The sequence below is a fragment of the Gymnoscopelus microlampas genome (assembly GCF_963454915.1).
Source record: "Gymnoscopelus microlampas genome assembly, chromosome: 6".
NCBI lineage: Eukaryota > Metazoa > Chordata > Actinopteri > Myctophiformes > Myctophidae > Gymnoscopelus > Gymnoscopelus microlampas.
In genome coordinates, this window is record NC_139943.1 from 32,910,202 (window position 1) to 32,929,917 (window position 19,716).

General features: G+C 42.4%; 1 protein-coding gene across 1 annotated transcript; it reads right to left on the bottom strand.

Annotated features, from left to right (window-relative positions):
• Window positions 1–521: 521 nt before the first annotated feature.
• LOC311047156 (carbohydrate sulfotransferase 1) lies at window positions 522–4,130 on the bottom strand (the record flags this gene model as incomplete). The annotated part of the gene is made up of 2 exons (XM_084059782.1): window positions 3,968–4,130; window positions 522–1,648 (listed from the first exon to the last, which is right to left on the bottom strand). Exons 1-2 carry the CDS (start codon window positions 4,104–4,106, stop codon window positions 522–524), a joined length of 1,266 nt encoding a protein of 421 aa, XP_083915908.1. The 5' UTR covers window positions 4,107–4,130.
• Window positions 4,131–19,716: the final 15,586 nt, after the last annotated feature.

Here is a 19,716-nt window from a genome sequence, read left to right on the forward strand (position 1 = left end):
CTGTTTAAAACTGCATGGTTACGTGCTCTAACAACTCACATCCTTGCAAGGGGCACTTTTAATGTTCAGAACAAAACCACATTTGTGGTATCAAAAATTACTTTTCAAATCTCCAGTATTCAAAAATAAGTTAATAATTAAATCCCATTCATACAGCAGTATCACAGCAAAAAGCACAACACTGAAATTAAACAATGCCACGACGGGTTGACCCTTTTCCCGCGGGACTGGCCAGAAGGCCATAGGTATTCAGGTCAAATTCAGGCCACTAATGAACGGCGCACGCACAGGACGATACGTCCATGGATGTACGCCACATGTGTGGGACAGAACTTCCATGGACGGACAGAGGATGCGCGCAACAGAACGTCGAACGACGAATGGTGCATGCGCAGGACGAGACATCCATGGACGAACGGTGCATGCGCAGAACAAACTGGAAAGGCGCATGAACGAATAGCCACACTGCTGCACTGTGAGCTTCAACTTATTGGTGCTTGTTTTGATCAAATATATTACACTCATAACCCAGGTTGAAATGTCCAGGGCTCAACTAAACTATGGGACATGTCTCTGAGCTCAGCTGCAGACTGAACCTGCTTGTAGCCAAGGAGGACCAGGGTATCATTACACAGATTCTGCAAAGTCCTCACTATGTCAAAGCCCAGGCGAAGCCTCCAGCTCTCTGCTGTCGCTCTAGAGTCTCTGCTGGTGGAGTATCTGTAGTTCCATTCTGATGGAGAGGATACACTGCTGTTGGTGTTCTGTGCGATCCAGGAGCGCACCCTGTCCTCCATCTCCAACCCCACAAACCTGTAGATCTCTGTGGCCTTATCCTCGGGGTTGAAGGCCAGGTCCTCGTAGCGCACTAGCAGGTAGCGGCCTCGTAGCCACATGGGCCTTTTAAGACCTGTTGCCGCCGACGCTGCCATGTCCTTGCAGGTACTGGTGATCTGGGACAGGTCCACGTAGCGGGGCTGGCGTCCTGTGGCGTTCCAGATCTTCCAGGCACGGAACTGATCGGAGAACGCCACCATCCGCGAGGCGAGGATGGCCCTGGGATCCCGCACCAGGTGTATGATCCTGAGGTCCAGACGAGGGTCCTCGGTGAGGGTGCGCAGGTCTGCCACCTCTGGGACTCGCACCGTCTTTATAGCCATGTGTCCCCTGGACAGACACGACATAGAGGCCAGGGTGAGGTTCAGTGCCCCACACTTCTTAGGACACCAGATTTCATCAGGTTGCCCACTGAACGATTCCTCTTCACCTCCCAAACATACTGGAGGGGAGCAGAGGGCGTGACTGGAGCTGCGGCGGAAGAAGGCGCCCGTGACGTGGTCCTGAGGCTCGGGGCGGATGTAATTCTCCATGAAGCGGAGGTCGCAGGTGTAAAGGTTGAGAAGCAGGTCCCTGTAGGCGCCCAGCAGGGCTCGGCGGTCCAGGGCCCGACGCAGTCTGCTGCTGGAGTTAGTGAAGGCCTGCTGGACGTGGTAGAGGGGCTCAAACACATAGAAGACGCCCGGGTGCTGGTTCAGGAGTTGGCCCGTGAAGGAGGAACCACTGCGTGTGGTGGCGAACAGCAGAATGTGTCTCCTTGATGACTCGATGGGCAACCAACCGTCATCACAGGGGCTTCTCCACTTGGAGTCTGGAAGGCAGAGAGGAAAGAGGGGAAGCCCTATGTTTGTGTGGTTGCTTTTTTAAAATGATTTTGTAATGACATTTTGATGTTGTTTTTAGACAGTACAGTCAGGGTGGAGAGAAGGGATGTCATGCAACACAGCTCCCAAACCTGTGTTTGCAGGCGTTGCGGTTAAGTGGTCGATGCACAAGCTGTGGCACAAGGGCAGCCCCAAAAGCCCTTTTATGCAACACTAGCTTCAAATCACACATCGTATTGTGACAAGTTTGTGAGCTTATACTGTAGATCTGCAATTGTTTGCTATTTGACGTATACAACAAAGTATTTATGGCTTAAGTGGTTAAAAGACCATACCACCACCAATACATATTATTGTATTATCACCTCTTTGACCATGCATCGTACATATTGAAAAAAGTAATCTGAAGTGAACGGAACAGTGAGTCATAATCAATAAGCTAAACATCCTAGAACACCGGTGAGTTCCTTTAAGTGAATCTTGCTAGAACATTGTCCATGAGAAGTAAAAGTCATTCATCTTTATCTGTCAGCCATTTCATTTCCTGAAATTATAGCACCAAGAAACCTAGTATGTTGAAATTAGTTTACACACATTTGCATCCAAGGGCCACACTGGAAATAAGTTCTCGAGCTTTATTGTGTTATCCTTTTGACAGATATTTACAAATATATGTTCAAGTATACTGTATGCATTTCTGTCAAAAAAATATATCAATCAATCAGGATAAATCAGAGCTCACCATGGCTGACATTTTGCAGGGAACTTCCAAACTCTCTACACTGTTGTCTGTGACTATACCTCCTTGTCCGTCTTGATCCTCAATTATCTTTCCCTGCTACGCCTCCCACAAACTAAGAAACGCCTTTTGTTTGCTGGCCTGACGGCAGCCAAGAAAAACGATTGCCACGCGCTTGGAAGCCACCGCATTCACTTTCATGTAGACAATGCGTTTTGTTTTATTGTTATGCTGTTTGCGTGGAACTCTATGGTATTGCTAAGGAGGCTAATGTTAAAGCTGCACTTTCATGTCCTACCCTAGATTTTAAACCGGGGCCCCTGGCCTGCACCAGTGCTGACATTTTCACCACTGAGTTAATAGAGCAAACCTATTTACTCAGGGGAGAAATTGAATTTTGACCTTCAGGCAGTACCACCTGCCAACCAATACCCTACCACAGGATCTAAATGTCTCAATAGAAGAGCAGGGAGACCAAATACAACTATTGCAGTTGTATTTAAAATATATAAAACATATTTTAGACCGCTGTAAAATAATTAACTACTCTGATGAAATGTGCAGCTTTGATTGATGGATTGATGGATTGATGGATTGATTGAAGTACAGCAGTACATCGAGTTAAAAACGCCAAATGGATGAGACAAAAAAGCCAAAGGCTTGTTTCCATTGTGGTTAGACATTCAACACTCAAACAACTGGACAAACAGTGCAACAAGCAACGATACAGAATATAATTATGTTCATGTTTCCTTTCACTGCTGAATATGAGCAATTAGGTACTATGGCCTTTTTAATTTTTCCTATTCATGGCAGGGTACATTAAGGCACAGATAAACGGTAATTAAGGGACCTCCGTTTTGATCACACCTTCACACTGCGGGAGGGTCAAATACAGCATCTAGCCGATAACACCTAAATAATGTAGAAGGTAAACATGAGCAAGATGCTTGTCTGCTGTTGCTTTCTTCGAGTTATGAAGTGGTGGATCTCTAAATATAGCACAGACAGCCAACATGTTTTAATTACTGCTGATGATGGGTTGATTGCAAGGGAATGTGTTACTCTTGCACACAGACCAGATGAGAGAGGATTAATGGAGATAAATTGGAGGGTAATTGTCAAGTGAATCACAGATATTACATAGCTCTATCCTACCCTCTTCATAGTGTAATGGGAATTCCCTTGCTTAATGATTTATCATTTTGATCTTCTTATCTTTCTTATGTTCTTTGCTTCAGGCTCAATGTGGTGGCACGGTGCCATCCTCTTCCTCAGAACCCACGGCCCTGTTCGCCCATAGCTACTGAAATATTACTACTCGCTCGTTGTTATGCTGAAATCCTATAGTGCAGATATGTTTATGTATGCCCTCTGCTGGTGATTTGCTAGTGAGTGTGCTGCCATAATGCAATCGATTGTGCATGATGTATGAATGTATAGCAATAGATGTCTGAATATAATATTATGCTGTGCTTTGAATTCTGTGAGAATTAAAGCCCCTTGCAGTGTGTTTTGAGCCTGGCGGCGTGTGTGGCTGGCTGATATTGCAGTTGAAGAGTCCCACCTCGGTGCTGTCTGGTCTGGCAGTGGAAGGATCCCTGGCAGGGGCCCGACAGCGAGTCCTTCAGGGTGCGGATGGCCGTGTACTGGACCCCCAGAGACGCACAAACCAGCAGCAGTACAGCCTTCCAGGAGCACTCCATCTTGCACCCCCTTCCTCTGGCCCTACATCTTCCACTCGGACACTGCCAAAGACAGAAAACACATTGGCTTTGACATTAATGAACCCTCCTCACACTTTGTACAGAAAGGAAGCTTCAGTGTGTGTTGACATTACAAAGAAGCACAGCGTTTAAAGCATACAATTTACAGTATTTCATGAAATAAACAAATAAATAAATACCTAAATCAAAGAAGGTTGCTCTCCGGGGAGATGGTAGGGTGAGGAGAATGGATATTCATTGATTCAACACATACAGCGTGGTGCGCAGCCAGCAATATATCGTTAGTGGTTTTAAACTATTAGAATTTGTGTAAACAGTTTGGGTTAGAATGGGGGGCACTCATAATGTGATATCTGGAAAATCTCTGTTCAAACAGCAAATATACATTTTATGACGCTAATAAGGCCGACACCAAGAATGACTATAGATGAGACTATAGATGAAATTACAAAAACTGAATTACTTGGTCTAATTTCAGAATTCAATGATTATTGATCTACTGATAAATTGTATAATAGCAACATTTAATGTCTCTTAACGTCTCGTATGGTTGCCAGTAAACTACCACGGCAGGCTACCATTATCTGCAAAACGATATATTACCTGTATGCAACTGTTTTAACTGATTGATGTTAACATGCAATTGTTTTAACTGTTTGTGTCAACTTTACTGTTTTTTCTTGTTGCTCTTATTTTATTTATATGTGAGACTAAATCACCTGTGGTGTGTAAAGGCCTTAAGAGTGGCTATTTATTTAAAACCATTAAAACCGGGAAAGCATCTGTGTCATTTTAGCTATATACAGCAACCAGGGTCCCTGGCACAAAACATTTGCAGTTGGGGGTTCGCGGCCAAATATATCAATTTGAGGGTCCTTCGCACGAAAAAGTTTGAGAACTACTGATTTAGAAGGCATTTGTAGAATCGGCCTCAGGTCTTAATGGGTTAAAGGAAACATTATCCTAAATGTTAAAATGTTACGTGGACTGCATTAATTATATAGCACAATTTCTAGCCTTTCCAATCATTCAAATGTGCTTTACAATGTACTTTCCATTCACACACACTGCAACAATGGAACACCATTTCACATTACGAGTTTACAGTATGCGGTACACATTGTAGAATAGTTTATAGCTTGAGTGTCAAGGACGGTGCTATAGGTAGGCAGACTTCAGCAGACAACCTGATTTTGCAGAGATGAATATTTATTCACAGTGCTCTCCAATTCTGTACCTGGAGAGCAAAGTGTGAATATACAGTACAAAATAAAACGATCTCATACTTCACATCAGCTGCATACATCTACACCCTGACATCCAAACTCGCTTACATTTGACATTAGCTGCACAGCACAGCTACACACTGACCTCCAAACTCTGTCTGTCTGTCTGTCTGACATCATACTGACCAGGATACTGACCATGATACTGACCATGATACTAACATCATACTGACCATGACACTGAGCATGATACAGGCATGATACGTCTTGGTCTGATCAGATGGATCAGATTGTTTCGATGATGGGAAAGGGCATTGCAATTTCAAGGAAATGCTCTGCTTATTTTCCATCTTTTGTCATGAGTGATGTTGTTCCGTCACTTGTTTGGAGTATTTCCCTGTTATTTGGTCAAGTGCTGCTGAGAAAGAAACTCCAAATAGCACAGAATAGAGTCTGTCTGTCTGTCTGTCTGTCTGTCTGTGTCTATCTATCAGTCTATCTATTCTGCCTTTCTTAACCTGTAAGGGACAAGTTGTGAGTCACCCCCTTTGTCACACTGATGGCAAAGACAACCATGCAATGCATCAACTTGCTCATTAGGAGCAGTTAGTGAGTGCCTTGCTCAAGGATACTTCCAACACACAGCTCGGAGGAGTCGGGGAATCAAAATGTCCGGCTCCCAAACAGCCGCTCTACCCCCTGAGCCACTGCCGCCCCACTCTCATAAAAGAGACCAACATTCTCCCTTTTCCACTTCTAGATAATTACTGTAAGTGCATTTAATCAAATTAATTAAGATATTTAAGTTGCATTAATTCTAACACAAGTTGATAGCCCGGTTTTGATGTGTAAAAACAATAGGATGGGACATTTTCTTAACCACTTCAGCCCTATTACTACATCTTTGTACGATAAATAGCGAAAATAGCCGTTCTACAATCTCACGTGTCATGATATGTATATAATTGAATATTGACACATTTTGAAACATGTTGAAAAGTTGCCCAAAATAGGAACCAGGGTTAATGTGGTTAACATACACGTTTAATTACAATGCTAAAATATGATATCAAACATAAACACTTTTTCAAAAGGAAATGTGTATTTAATTCAATTTGACCAGAAGCAGGGATAAAACATATCCTCACCCAGCCCTCACCGATGAGAAAAAATAATGACCAGAGGGTGTGATATCAAAAGCAGAGGCATGGACCCCCCCCCCCCCCCCCCAGCAAATCGAACCCTGAATATAGCTGTCCTCATCTAGATGAGTAAAGGGGTTCTGCTGTGGACTGCTGACATCTTTGCCACTGGGCTACAAGTGATGTGATTTTCCAAATGGATTTAGAAAAAGGTGACTGCATCCATTAGACCATCCGTACCAGACTGATGGCACATAATCACACCTCATCCGAATCAGGTGCACCTGGCACTAACTACTACACTGCCATCACTCAGAGTGGCCCGATCCATCACCACCATCAAAGTAATAGGTAAATATACAAATATAAATAATTGAGCTAAATATTGACTTCCCCTGTTGCCTCGCTACCATGTTTCTGTCATTCTCTCCTCTTTTGGCTCTTGTTCATTAATGATGTTTATGTTTTCCTGGCAGATTCATATCCTCAGGAATATATCACGCAGAGCAGAGATATGCCTTTGATCTTCCATTAATCACAAGCAGTGCAAAACAAACGAAAGATATTTACTCTGTGGGTGAAAGGAGTGAGATGCTGACGTCACAAACAATTCTAAAATAAAAAGATGGGTGGGGTGGAGTGTTTTTTTTTTAAACTGACAGAGCTGCTCTGTAATATCATTTACTTGTCAGTAATGAACCTGAAAAGGCCATGAGGATAGAGATATGTTGCTTATTTTAGCACATCTATTTCTCACATTTGTGTGTTTTTATGTGTTTGTATTGGGAAATAAGAAGATGCATATAGGATGGAGGATGACTGATTTAAGCAGTCACACCTGGCCTGAGTCAAACTATAATTGGACTGGGTGTGGCTACTCAACCTGTTGTGCATCAAGGAAGTTGATGCACAAACTTAGGAGAATTGTTAAGGAGCAACAGGATTTTAGATTCAGTACCACAGCATGGCAACTAAGCAGCATGTGAATCTCTGTATGGCTATTTGTAAAATAAAAATACGTTTGTAATTTTGAAACCTCGGCTGTCGTCAGTCCTGAGACCGTCACAATGCAAACATTTATAGACAGAAATGGTTGCAGACAATGAGAAACTTCTTGCCATTGTTGACCAAAAAGTAAGTAAGTCCAGTAGTCCACCAACAATCCATAAATTAGCCAGTCTTCCCATGTACTGTAGTCTACAGCTGGCTGATTATAGTTCATCATACACACTCTCAGTGTCAATTTGACCCTGAGAGTGTACACGTGTAACCAAATGGATCAGTATGGGTCCATTTGGTTACATTTGTACACTCTCAGACTTACGAATTGTTAAATACTCAGGATTTTATTGTGTATGAGACACCCCCAGCAACTGGTTTTCTTTTGCTTTCCTGTCATCTGAGACCATTTATTTCCGTCGCTGGCCCTCTGGAGACCCAGTCTCCTCTGAGTCTCTACGGATTAATGTAAATAGATGTGCAAGTGCCCCTTTCTCTCTCCGCAATCCTTCATATTCTGTCAACAGCCGTGAGTGGACTTTGTGACTTTGCATACAATAGCTAGTCTCACCTCTACAATGGTACTTACAAAGGGATAAAATAAAATAAAAAACCTCAGGGAATCGGATCATTACAATACACATTGCATGTGCATCTGGCAGGTCTGAAGAGCCGTGAATACGGAGAGCAAGTGCATTCGTTACCAAGACAAAACAGCTCGGTGGCAAACGTGTTGGAGATAATGACATTTGTGCACGGCGCTGGAAAAGAAATTGCTTCTGTGGCAAATGAAAACCAACAAAGGGGTTTAGGAAGCAAGTGATGAGTGTGGGACTGGGGGATTTGGGATACAGGTGATTGAGGGATGTGACAGTATGAAAGATTTTTCTATTAAACCACGTGGCTATTGTTTCAAGAATGCCCCCGAGCCCAGCTCAATGCTCACCGCCAACAGAGGAAGACACATCGTTGGGGCAATATAATACCCATAAGGCATCACACATTGTGGAGTTAGATTTTCCAGTCACATTCACAATATATCTCTTCTCTTTCTGAGCCCCCCACCCCCACACCGATCTCTCTCTTTTGTGTGTGTGTGTGTGTGTGTGTGTGTGTGTGTGTGTGTGTGTGTGTGTGTCCTGTCAGCTGTAGTATATGGTTTTAACAGTCCACGCACACACGTAAGTACGCACGCACATCACATGCGCCGCACACACACTCACACACACACACACACACACACACACACATACATACAGCTGAGAGAGCAGAGCAAGAGCACAGCGCTCAGAATCAGATGGAGCTCCAGATGACCCCGGGCAACAGACGGACTCCTGTGATATGAGAGAAGATAAATCTCGTCCTACATGCCTCCTCGAGCACACAGAGCGAAGAGTGGGCACTCTTCAACGCACGAAAAGGTCAACGCCTGTTCCAGTCTTGTCCGTGTTGCATAATCTCTAGCCTATCAGAGTGCTTCTGTTATGTGCGCAGACACATGGACCTGTCACTCATTGATACATCCTATGCTCTGTGTGTCTTTGGGAAAAGATAGTATATAGGCTGATAACATTATTGGAAGGAATAATGCTTTGAGCTCCGTCGTACGACGGTGAAAATAGTCGATCCACAAGCTCAGTTGACAAGCTTGGATTCCCATTCCTAATTGGGTCTTAACTCATCAGTCATCACTAGTATGAGGCAGCAAAAATAGCAGATCTACAAGCTCATGATGCTGTCACAATTGTGAGCTTACTTAGAGTAGATCGGCTATGTTCAGTTAATAAAGTAGCCTAAGCCTACTTTAGGTGATTAAATTATAATGTTTGTGTCCAGAACAAAACAAATCATAAAGTGACAATATCATCCTGGAATTTATATTAAGACAAGGCTTTGCCGGTGTAAAGTAACTAAGTACATTTACTCAAGTACTGTACTTAAGTACAATTTAGTGGTATTTTTTACTTTACTGGAGTATTTCCAATTTTCAGTACTTTTGCTTCTACTCCACTACATCTCAGAGGCAAATATACTTTTACTCCACTACAATTGTTTGGAAACTTTAGTTACTAGTTACTTTGTAGATTTGTATTATTTTTTACAAAACATACATTAACCACTTCAGCCCTATATATACATTTCGGCCATTTTAAAATAGACGATCTACAAGCTCACAATGTGTCACATCGCAACGCATTGTGAGCTTGTAGATCTGCTATTTTCAAAAGATCTTTATACATTGGGACATACATTAGGACAAATGGGACATTCTGCATAATGAGTACTTTCTACTTTTGGTACTTTAAATACATTTTTATACCATTACTTTTTTTGTAGTACTTTTACTCAAGTAAATCTTTAATTGCAGACAATTACTTGCAACAGAGTATTTCTACATAGCAGTGTTGATTACATAAGTGAAAACTGTGAGTACTCCCCCCCCCCCCCCCCCCCCCCTCCTTATCACCTGGATGAATTCCACCGCTATTGAGTTGACTTAAACCTGATTTATACTCCGTAGTAGTACTATGGTGTCACCTGCCAAAAATAACAGATACTTTGTCTGCTGAATACCCACACAATTAACACAGATAGAAAAGCACGTACACACAAGTCCAATGTGAAAGAATAGGCAACTAATTGCAGCGTTTAAAGGGACTGGAGAGTGATTATCCCGTCCATTTGTTTTAAATAGGCTATGGAATTGGTTCTCGAAGTGGGGTCCGGGGACCCCCAGGGGTCCTTGGGAGGGTACCAGGGGGTCCCCAGTAAAATGTGTTAAAACATAGCGTCCCAATAGTTGTAACCACTTTATCCATATTGTCCGCTATTCAAAAATAGCAGATCTACAAGCTCACAGTGTGTTGCTGTGAGCTTGTAGATCATATTTTGGAAACATTTGAAACATACATTTTCTTTTCTAAGGGTCTCTGGCACAAAAAAGAAGGGGGTCCACGTGGTCAAATACATATCAATTTGGGGGTCCTTGGAACGAAATAGTTTGAGAACCACTGGGCTATGGGTTCACCCGACACACTCAGTTGACGATTTAATTATCCCGTGTTCATAACGTTAATTTGAGCCGAGTTTATTTTTCGCTCAACTGCTTAGACCGAGTCCGTTTTGTTCACATTTCCCTCCCGGTAAAACAAACCAACCGGTGCGCGGACTGAAGAACACTGGTGCGGCTTTTCGGCGCGCGTAAAAAGGCACAGAAGAAAAGAGAAAGAAACCCCACGCTTTACCTTCTTACCTTCACCAGTGGAACACATCTTTACCGGCGGTCCGAGTGCATTTCCATTCCATGCGTTCCTCCTCTAACCAGGACCTTGCCGAGGCAGAGAGGAGCCTGTGTGTCGGTGGTGTCCAGGACCAGTAGTAGTAGTAGGATGGGTGGATGGAGGATGGGATGAGAGGATCATCAGACGCGCAGCGCGGCTCTATTGTGGAGATGCGCGGATGCGAGGAGGATGGAGAGCAGCTGAGACGCTGAGAGATTCACTGCATGAAACATCATGTATGTCAGTGGTTCTCAGACGTTTTCATTTCAAGGACCCCCCAAATATTTTGTGCCAGGGATTTGTGTTGTTAAAATCTTTTCTTAAAAAAAAAAAAAAGACCGATCTATTAGCCTACCCACAACTAATTGCATTGTGAGATGTAGACAATCTATTTTCAAATAGCCGATGTATAGGGTTAAAGTAGTTAACCACCACTTAAACCCCAAATATGGGTAACTGGAGTCCCTCAGGGCTCAATACTAGTGTGTTTTCTGTTTTCTGCTATTGTGGGGAAAGCTTTAGCTGAAAACAGCCGATCGAAAAGCTCACAATGCGACGCAATAAGGCGTCTCGTTGTGAGCTTGTCAATCTGCTATTTTCATGAAAGCTTTCCCCACTATACCAATGCTGAGGTAGGTGGTTAAACCGATTTAGATGCTATTAACTAATTATGCCTCGGACCCCACTTTGAAAACCACTGATGTTAAGGCTTACATAATACATTTATGTTTATGTTATGTTGTGTTTATTTTATTTAACATGGCCATCACAATCACATTGGACGAACCAGATCACCAGATGCTTTGCTTAAACTAAAGTGTTATAGCAGAACGCTATAACACCTGTGCACAGGAGGCTTTTCTAAATAGAAACACTAATCTATAACCCAGTTTCACTGTGTTCTGATCAATTGCAATAACCTATGTGCTAATAATTTGAATATAACAACTACAACTTCATGTTCTTCATTTCTCACAAATGAAACTTGCTTCATGCTTACTGGAGGATGGACCCTGACCATTTGAGTGACCCCATGGCCTTTCCTCTAGGAGGCTCTAGCACCACCCTCAGGCCCAAATCTCAACTTGTCCCCCAATTTTATCCCCACTAGTTTTAAGACTCTTACACACCCAATGTTCAACAAATGCACAGGGTAGCTAATGCAGGGGCCGTGCCTAGCACGTAGCACCTGTTATGAATTGCAGACAGGTGGGAAGGGGCTCTATCAATTAAGTCATTTCTGGTGTAAGGCAGACATGGAAGAGAGTCTTCTTTATTGTCTCCGCCAGGCCGAAAGGCATGGCCAAGGCTATGTTTTGTTAACCTGACTCTACCAGATGGGGGCGGTATTGAGTAACTACGTTCCTAAGCTGTGAAACAAATGTGTGAAGCAGATTTTCGGATCTGGCTGTGTCAGGTTAATGTTTTGTACCCTGACTGTACGTCAGTCCGTCTGTCCTTCCGTCCGTCCGTCCGTGTGTGTGTGTGTGTGTGTGTGTGTGTGTGTGTGTGTGTGTGTGTGTGTGTGTGTGTGTGTGTGTGTGTGTGTGTGTGTGTGTGTGTGTGTGTGTGTGTGTGTGTGTGTGTGTGTGTGTGTGTGTGACCAGCTAATCTCCGGCACTGTTGAGCCGTTTGCAGCAAAACTCCCTGGATGTCAGAGCAAATCGACTTGTTATAGCAGATTTTTGCAAAACAACTTTTTTGACAGTACTTTTGTCCAAACACCACACAAATCAGTACACAGTCTCTATAGTCATTAAACGAAACTGGTCTTTCAGATGTTTCATATTCCATCCTGATTGGCTATTATTGACTTCCAAGTTTGCAGGAATGCTCCGTTTCAAACAAAATGCCTCAAATCACAAACACAGTGTGCAATTTAGGTGAAATTTTGCACGCACATTCCCACTAGGCAGAGGAAGAAATGCCATTAGCCTCATGGTGGCGCTAAAACAGGCCGATTCGTTTTCTACCTATAACTGCACCAATCTGTGTAATCTTTGTATTTTCACTCCTTAGAGGCCAAGGAAAAACCCTGCATTTTCACATCTGCCTTTTATAGCGCCACCAGGAGACGCTATTAAAAAAATGGTATTACTCCTTCAGATTTAATCCAAATTTCACACAAATCGGTGCACATGATCTCTATTGTCATGTGAATCAAGACAGATCTGTTTGATTTTTCATATTCCATCCTGATTGGCGAATACCGAACATTGCTGGCACACAATAACCTACCTGACCTGGCAGAGACCTGTGCTCCGAGGAGCACTTTTTCTAGTATTGGAAATGCTTCTCTTCATCCAACTGCTGCATTGGTAAAACCAGAGAATAATATTCTCCATTATGTGCTCTTGACCTTTTGAAATGGATGCACACTGTACCATCATCTTTTAAAATCTATTCCTTTTCTGCAGTGATGGAGAATGTATAAAAGTGTGCATTCTTCCATTGGATTCTTAATACCCCGCCGGAGCAACTTTCACTTCGCTGTCCCCGTGTGGATTAGCTGTTCATAACCACTGATGGCCCTCAAGGCAGACATTTCTGCATGTTTGCTATTTAAACAAAGAGCTTGCGTATGCCATAACCTTACGTTAGCATATACTGTACAGTACATGCATTGCACATACATAACAAGCTGTAGGGCCCTTGGGGCACGTCTATTGGCATGAAGCATGCATCGGACAGTCAAATTGACAATTTCCCAAAGTGCAGTGGAAATTGTTTACTTGCCTGCGTGTGTTCGGTGTTTCGGAGACTCGCCGTGCACCGATGTGGGAGGAGAGTACTCTGATTTTAGTGTTAAGAAGGACCACGATCTGCACCATCTGTCTCCCGATATGGGGTAGCCTATATCTGCAGACCTGGAGCAGGCAGATATATGGCCCTGGCACATATACGGCCCAGGCAGTTTCACGACCCAGACCAAAAATAACCATATAGCAGACTGAAAATAACCATATTAACAGACTGAAAATAACCATATTGAAAGCCGGCAAATGTGCCGTCCGAGTTGGGAAGCCATGGTGGACATAATAGGTGAACACCTGTTTGGAAATTGCACATAAAATGCAGGACGTTGAGTGAAACAAAACAAGCGCTCACCCACCCCCGTGACGACCATAAATGACTATAGGGAAAGGCCATAGTGACGTCAGAGTTAAGCTTCGGGGTTAACTCCGCCCACTTTCAACGCCATTTTCCTGGCTGACTAGTTTGACGCTTAGTAACGCCCGTCTGTATAGTTCTGTGCTTCTTGTCTAGCAAGCAGCAAGTTTTCGTGACGTGGTGTGCAGACTTGTATACATGATCTTCTATCTCTAACTTGTCTGTCACTCTAATTTAGCAATGGTACGAATGTGCTGCATTGTCGGATGCAATAGCAAGTGTTCAGACGTTGGAGTTAGTTAAAATGCACGTATTTCCAACTTGGAAGCAAAACTACGGGGATCAGATGTCGGAGATATCAAATAAACGTTGTATGGCTTGGGTGTCAGTGACATCAGATAACATAACCTTCAACAACATTCCAAAACACATGTAGGCTCTCTACCTGTGCTCAAACGAGCATGACAGCACAGAATCAAAATATAAACATCTGTTGAGCAGAGCAGAGCTATTGGCTAGGCTAGCAGTTACATGGGAGGTTTGCGGCTGTAGTAGTTAAATCTGGCATTACATTTGTTTTACTTTATTTAAGTATTTACTTATCGAATATCGTAAATACATTGAGATTGAGCTAACGGTTAAGTTTTGTTTCTATGTGTCCAGTCTGAGAAAAGTTGTCTATAGCAGTGGTTCTCAAACTTTTTCATGTCAAGGACCCCCTAATTGACACTTATTACCCCGCGGACCCCCATTTGAAAAGATAAGCCAGGGACCCCCATAAGAGAAGGTTTTTACGGCTCTCTAGCAGTGATTCTCAACCATTTTGATTTCAAGGACCCCCAGTTTGACATGCATTAGGCTACGGACCCCCATTTAATGGCATTTATACCTCTGGGACCCCAATTCACATTGTAAAACCAATGTTAATTTAACTCTGAGAGTGTACAAATGGAACCAAATGGACCCTAACGGGTCCATTTGGTTCCATTTGTACACTCTCAGAGTTACAGACCCATAAGGGTCCATTTGGTTCCTGTCCATCATTTAGCTGGGGACCCCCTGGAACCCCCTCAAGTACCCCTGGGGGTCCCCGGACCCCACTTTGAGAACCAATGGTCTATAGTATGGCTCACGGGGGCTGAGTATAATAGGGACTCTTGTCTGTCTGTCAGACGGACCTGCAATATGAATGCATTTTTATATGTTTTATTTTGATGGTAACTGTTGTATAATCGCAATATTTCACTCGAGGGTGGTGTGCTTTATCATATTATTGACACAGTGCTTACTTATTTATAACTCGTCACAGTGAGTGAGGACAGCAGTGGTAGAAAAAGTACTCAAATGTTTTACTCGATTAAAAGTATCAATACTGCAATGTTGAAATACTCTGTTACAAACAAAAGTCTGGAATAAAAAAATGACTTGAGTAAAAGTACAAAAGTATTGGTATCAAAATGTACTTAAAGTACCAAAAGTAGAAAGTACTCATTATGTAGAACAGTGTTTCTCAAACTTTTTTGACTTCTGTACCCCCTTTCCCTGCTTTCTGAATCCAAGTACCCCATTTATAAGACTACTGCATACATAGAAAATATTGACATCAAAAATCAAATTTTTATGTCAATAGGTGGTGCAAATAAGTAGATACTTTCTACTCAGTAACAGTTGTGCTATAAAGTTTTTGATTTTGTTTGGTTTAAAACTTTACAGATCATTAGGTTCACACAAGTTTCTTTATGTTTCATAGTTAAACATAATCTTTTTGTCTTTCTTTCATTTTCCACTTTCTTTCTCGTACCCCCTATAGTACCTCCGAGTAACCCTAGGGGTACATGTAGCCCCATTTGAGAAACACTGATGTAGAATGTCCAATTTATAAAAATCTTTTGAAAATAGCAGATCTACAAGCTCACAATGTGTTGCATCTCGACGCATTGTGAGCTTATAGATCGGCTGCTGAAATATATATATATATATATATATATATATATATATATATATATATATATATATATATATATATTTTATATATATATTTTATATATATTATATTAATGTATGTTCAGTAATAATAATCAAAATCTACAAAGTAACTAGTAACTAAAGTTTTCAAATAATTGTAGTGGAGTAGAAGTACAAGTATTGAAAATTGGAAATACTCCAGTAAAGTAAAAATACCTCAAAATTGTACTTAAGTACAGTACTTGAGTAAATGTATTTAGTTACTTTATACCCCTGCTTCTCAGCAGGGCCATGAAACTGCCTGGGCCGTAGATCTGTTTGTGCTCCAGGTCTGCAGACTGCCCTTCTTGGACAGCCAGCATATACAGAGGCACACACTTGTCTGTTGTGCTATTTATGTCACTTAGGTGGTGGAGGCGCAGTGGTGCACCCAGATGGAGACCTCCAAAAATGCAAAATCACACACAGCCACTTCATATATTATTCATGTCTGTTTAACTTAGATATAAATTCCTCAAGCTTTTAGTAAGAGGAAGTTTTTGCATTCTAACCCATGCACATGTGGCAACAGTTAGCCACTTAAAATCTTATTAACGCTTACGCTATTTGTAACGGAAATACAATTTATATTCCCTTTAGGCTATCGATTTATCGATTATTGATTATGCATTTAGTATTTATCTTGCTTCAGTTATATTAATATATGTATATACATATATATGTACGCTGATTTGTCTGAATGTAATGTCACAAGAGAAGTAAATTAGTCTGATAATATGTATTATGAGTTTAGTACACCCTCAGTGTACTTATTAAGCAGCAGGCTCACACAGCAAGGTCAAATAGCTATTCCTAGGCAAGCGGCAGACCTAGACAGCAAGACGACGAGTTATAAGGTTTTATGAACGCAAGGAGAATGTTTCTCGTATCGGGCGTCAGTATGCTGGCTAGGGCAGTGACTATGGCTTCGGCATATATAGCAGTGGGCCTTCCATTCTCAGTCGATGAGAATGGAACACATGTTTATAGTTGGTCAGGGTAGTGTCGCCGCTCTTGGACGCTGAGCGTTGAGCAGCACATTTCATAGTCAGGCAGAATTGACCTTCCATACTCAAGTGCTGAGAAAACATATTTTGGTCAGACAGAAGAATGTCAGTCCTCAGTGTTATCCTAACAATGTGTATGTATCCTTGTAGAATCTGTATTTAAGCTGCCCCAACATACAGATCTGTGTCAGACTCCCGTTGCCTTCTGAGACAACCGGACCCTGTCCACCTTTCCCTTCCTCCATGTCCGTCCATCCCTTTTCCCTCTCCCTCTCTGTTCTTTATTATTATTCTCATCATTATATTGCATAGGAATTATTGTTATATTATTGTCATCTGTTGTATTTAATACATCTACTGAAACCATATTTCAGTATTAACACTTCATTCTCTCACCGAGGAATTATTGAATTTCTACAACACTATTTTTGCTAAATGTTCGGCTATTTTCACCTAATGTTCGCCTATTACTGTTTAGCATGCCCAGAATAGGGTGGTTAAATGAATAAATATCCATGTAGGTTTCTCCTTCATAAAAGGCTTACTGATTGGTCAAGTAGATAGATTATGCATACTGCCAGGTTCCGTTCGGATCATTGCCAGCCAGACATCCTAATTTTACCTCATCTGCTCTTGGCAGTCTGAGGGGCTGTAGATTGGTTGTTGACGACTCTGCACCTCCCTCCTAAGGACATCAGTTTGGTCATGGGAGAAATTACAGTTCTGGGCCTTTTCTTTCATGACACTGTGAAAACTAATATAGCCAATCTACAAGCTTACAACGCTAGATTGGTGCTTTAAGGGCATAGGGATGAATCTTGCATACTTTTATTTCTGTAAACTGAATTACCGTAGTAGACTAGCCTCTGGTCACCCTAAATCATACAAGCTGGCTTTTCGAGGCTAATCTATGGCCAAATGTGCCGGATGCAGCTTTTAGCTTTACCTCCACACATTATGCTGTTGATCTGTTTTGACTACTACATCTTACTATGAAACCAATTAGTGTCTTATAACCCCATAAATGGCAGGACATTCGTTGTACGGTGGCTTCGTTGTGATGACAAGCTCACAACGTGTCAGGAGTTTGTAGATCTACTATTTTCCAAAATATGAAACTTAAAAATCTTTTGAAAATGTTTGCCTTTAATGACATGCCCAAAATATCGACGCCAGGTTGAAAGTGTTTAATTCATGGTATCCGATACTATGATCAAAAACGAATAATTCCATAATGATGTTCTTATGACACATACTAATTGTCCAGCGTGAGAATCCACCTGGACATTTTGTTCACAAACACAAATGGGTGAAAATAATATTACCCCGACCTTTTTGGTCGGGGTAATATTATTAGTAGGCTAGCTAGTGTATATAATGCATTAAGTCCTACTTACATTATTTCTGGCCTTACTTCCACGTGGATGCAGTCTGATAATAATAGTGTATCTAAACTGCCAGGCTCTAGAGAACTGTACCCACTACTTACCTCTGTAATGGAGCGGCAACAGAGAATTTCTCTCCATGTCAGAAGACACACATACACACACACACACACACACACACACACACACACACACACACACACACACACACACACACACACACACACACACTCACGCTCTCCCACTACTTACCTCTGTAATGGAGCGGCAACAGAGAATTTCTCTCCATGTCAGAAGACACACATACACACACACACACACACACACACACACACACACACACACACACACACACACACACACACACACACACACACACACACACACTCACGCTCTCTCTCTCTCACACACACGCGCACGTGCACGCGTACACACACGCCACACATACACACACAAGTTTAAATCACTATGCGTGTGAGGACATCAACATTTTAGGATAGTGAGTTTATGAATGCAATTTTATATTATTTGAAATTTTTAACCCTAACCCTGAAGGCGAAAACAATGTGAAGACCAGGAAAATGATCCTCACAATGTCTAGCCCTCAAAATCTATTATACTTGTGGGGACATTGGGCACTCACAGGTATATTAATACAGGTACCCACACACACAGGCAGTCTCCTTGTGACACAATGACCTCTATTTTTCTTCATTCTGGTGTGGATGAGAGCTATCATCGTCCAGTGTTGCTCACTGGAAGCTGGGCTCACCCTGCTGTCTCCTATATGTGGGGGGAAGGGTCCCATCTCATTGCCCCCAGGGGTTACTTTGGGGTCAGACTTAACCGGTGACAGCTCCATTACTCCGGAGGATAGAGTCGATTCCCTTAACAGTGTTTCAGATTTATCTCCCGGTGTGACAAAGTCACATTGGTAGTAGTGAGACTCCTCTGGGTTCTACAGTTCCAAGAGTAGCAGAACAGGACAGTTGTCTATTGCATTTTGATATTTCCTCCACATCTCAGCTTTCATCTGAATTCCACCACTTGGCACACTTGATTAGCTGCCAAAGCACACGTGAACCCTTCTGCCCTACATCTGAGGATAATTTGTTGTTCCAATAGAGCTCTCAAACTTTCCTGCCCTTTCATGACCCTTATTTCAACCTTTGTGGCAGCACAAGTAAACATACCAAAACAAAGGCAGGCTGGAGAGGAACTGGAACGCCGGCATCCACCAACATAGATCTGGGGCAATGTATTATAGTCTTGATACAGAGCTGCAGAAGATTCACTGCCAAAGGTGTCCTGTACCAGCAGTGAGCACACACAAAGGAGGACGAGCTGCCAAGAAAACTCAGTGAGTGATGTACGAGTGTCCTGCCCTCTATTCTTCTCTTTGGTACCCACTATCCCTGCCTACCCACAGCACTG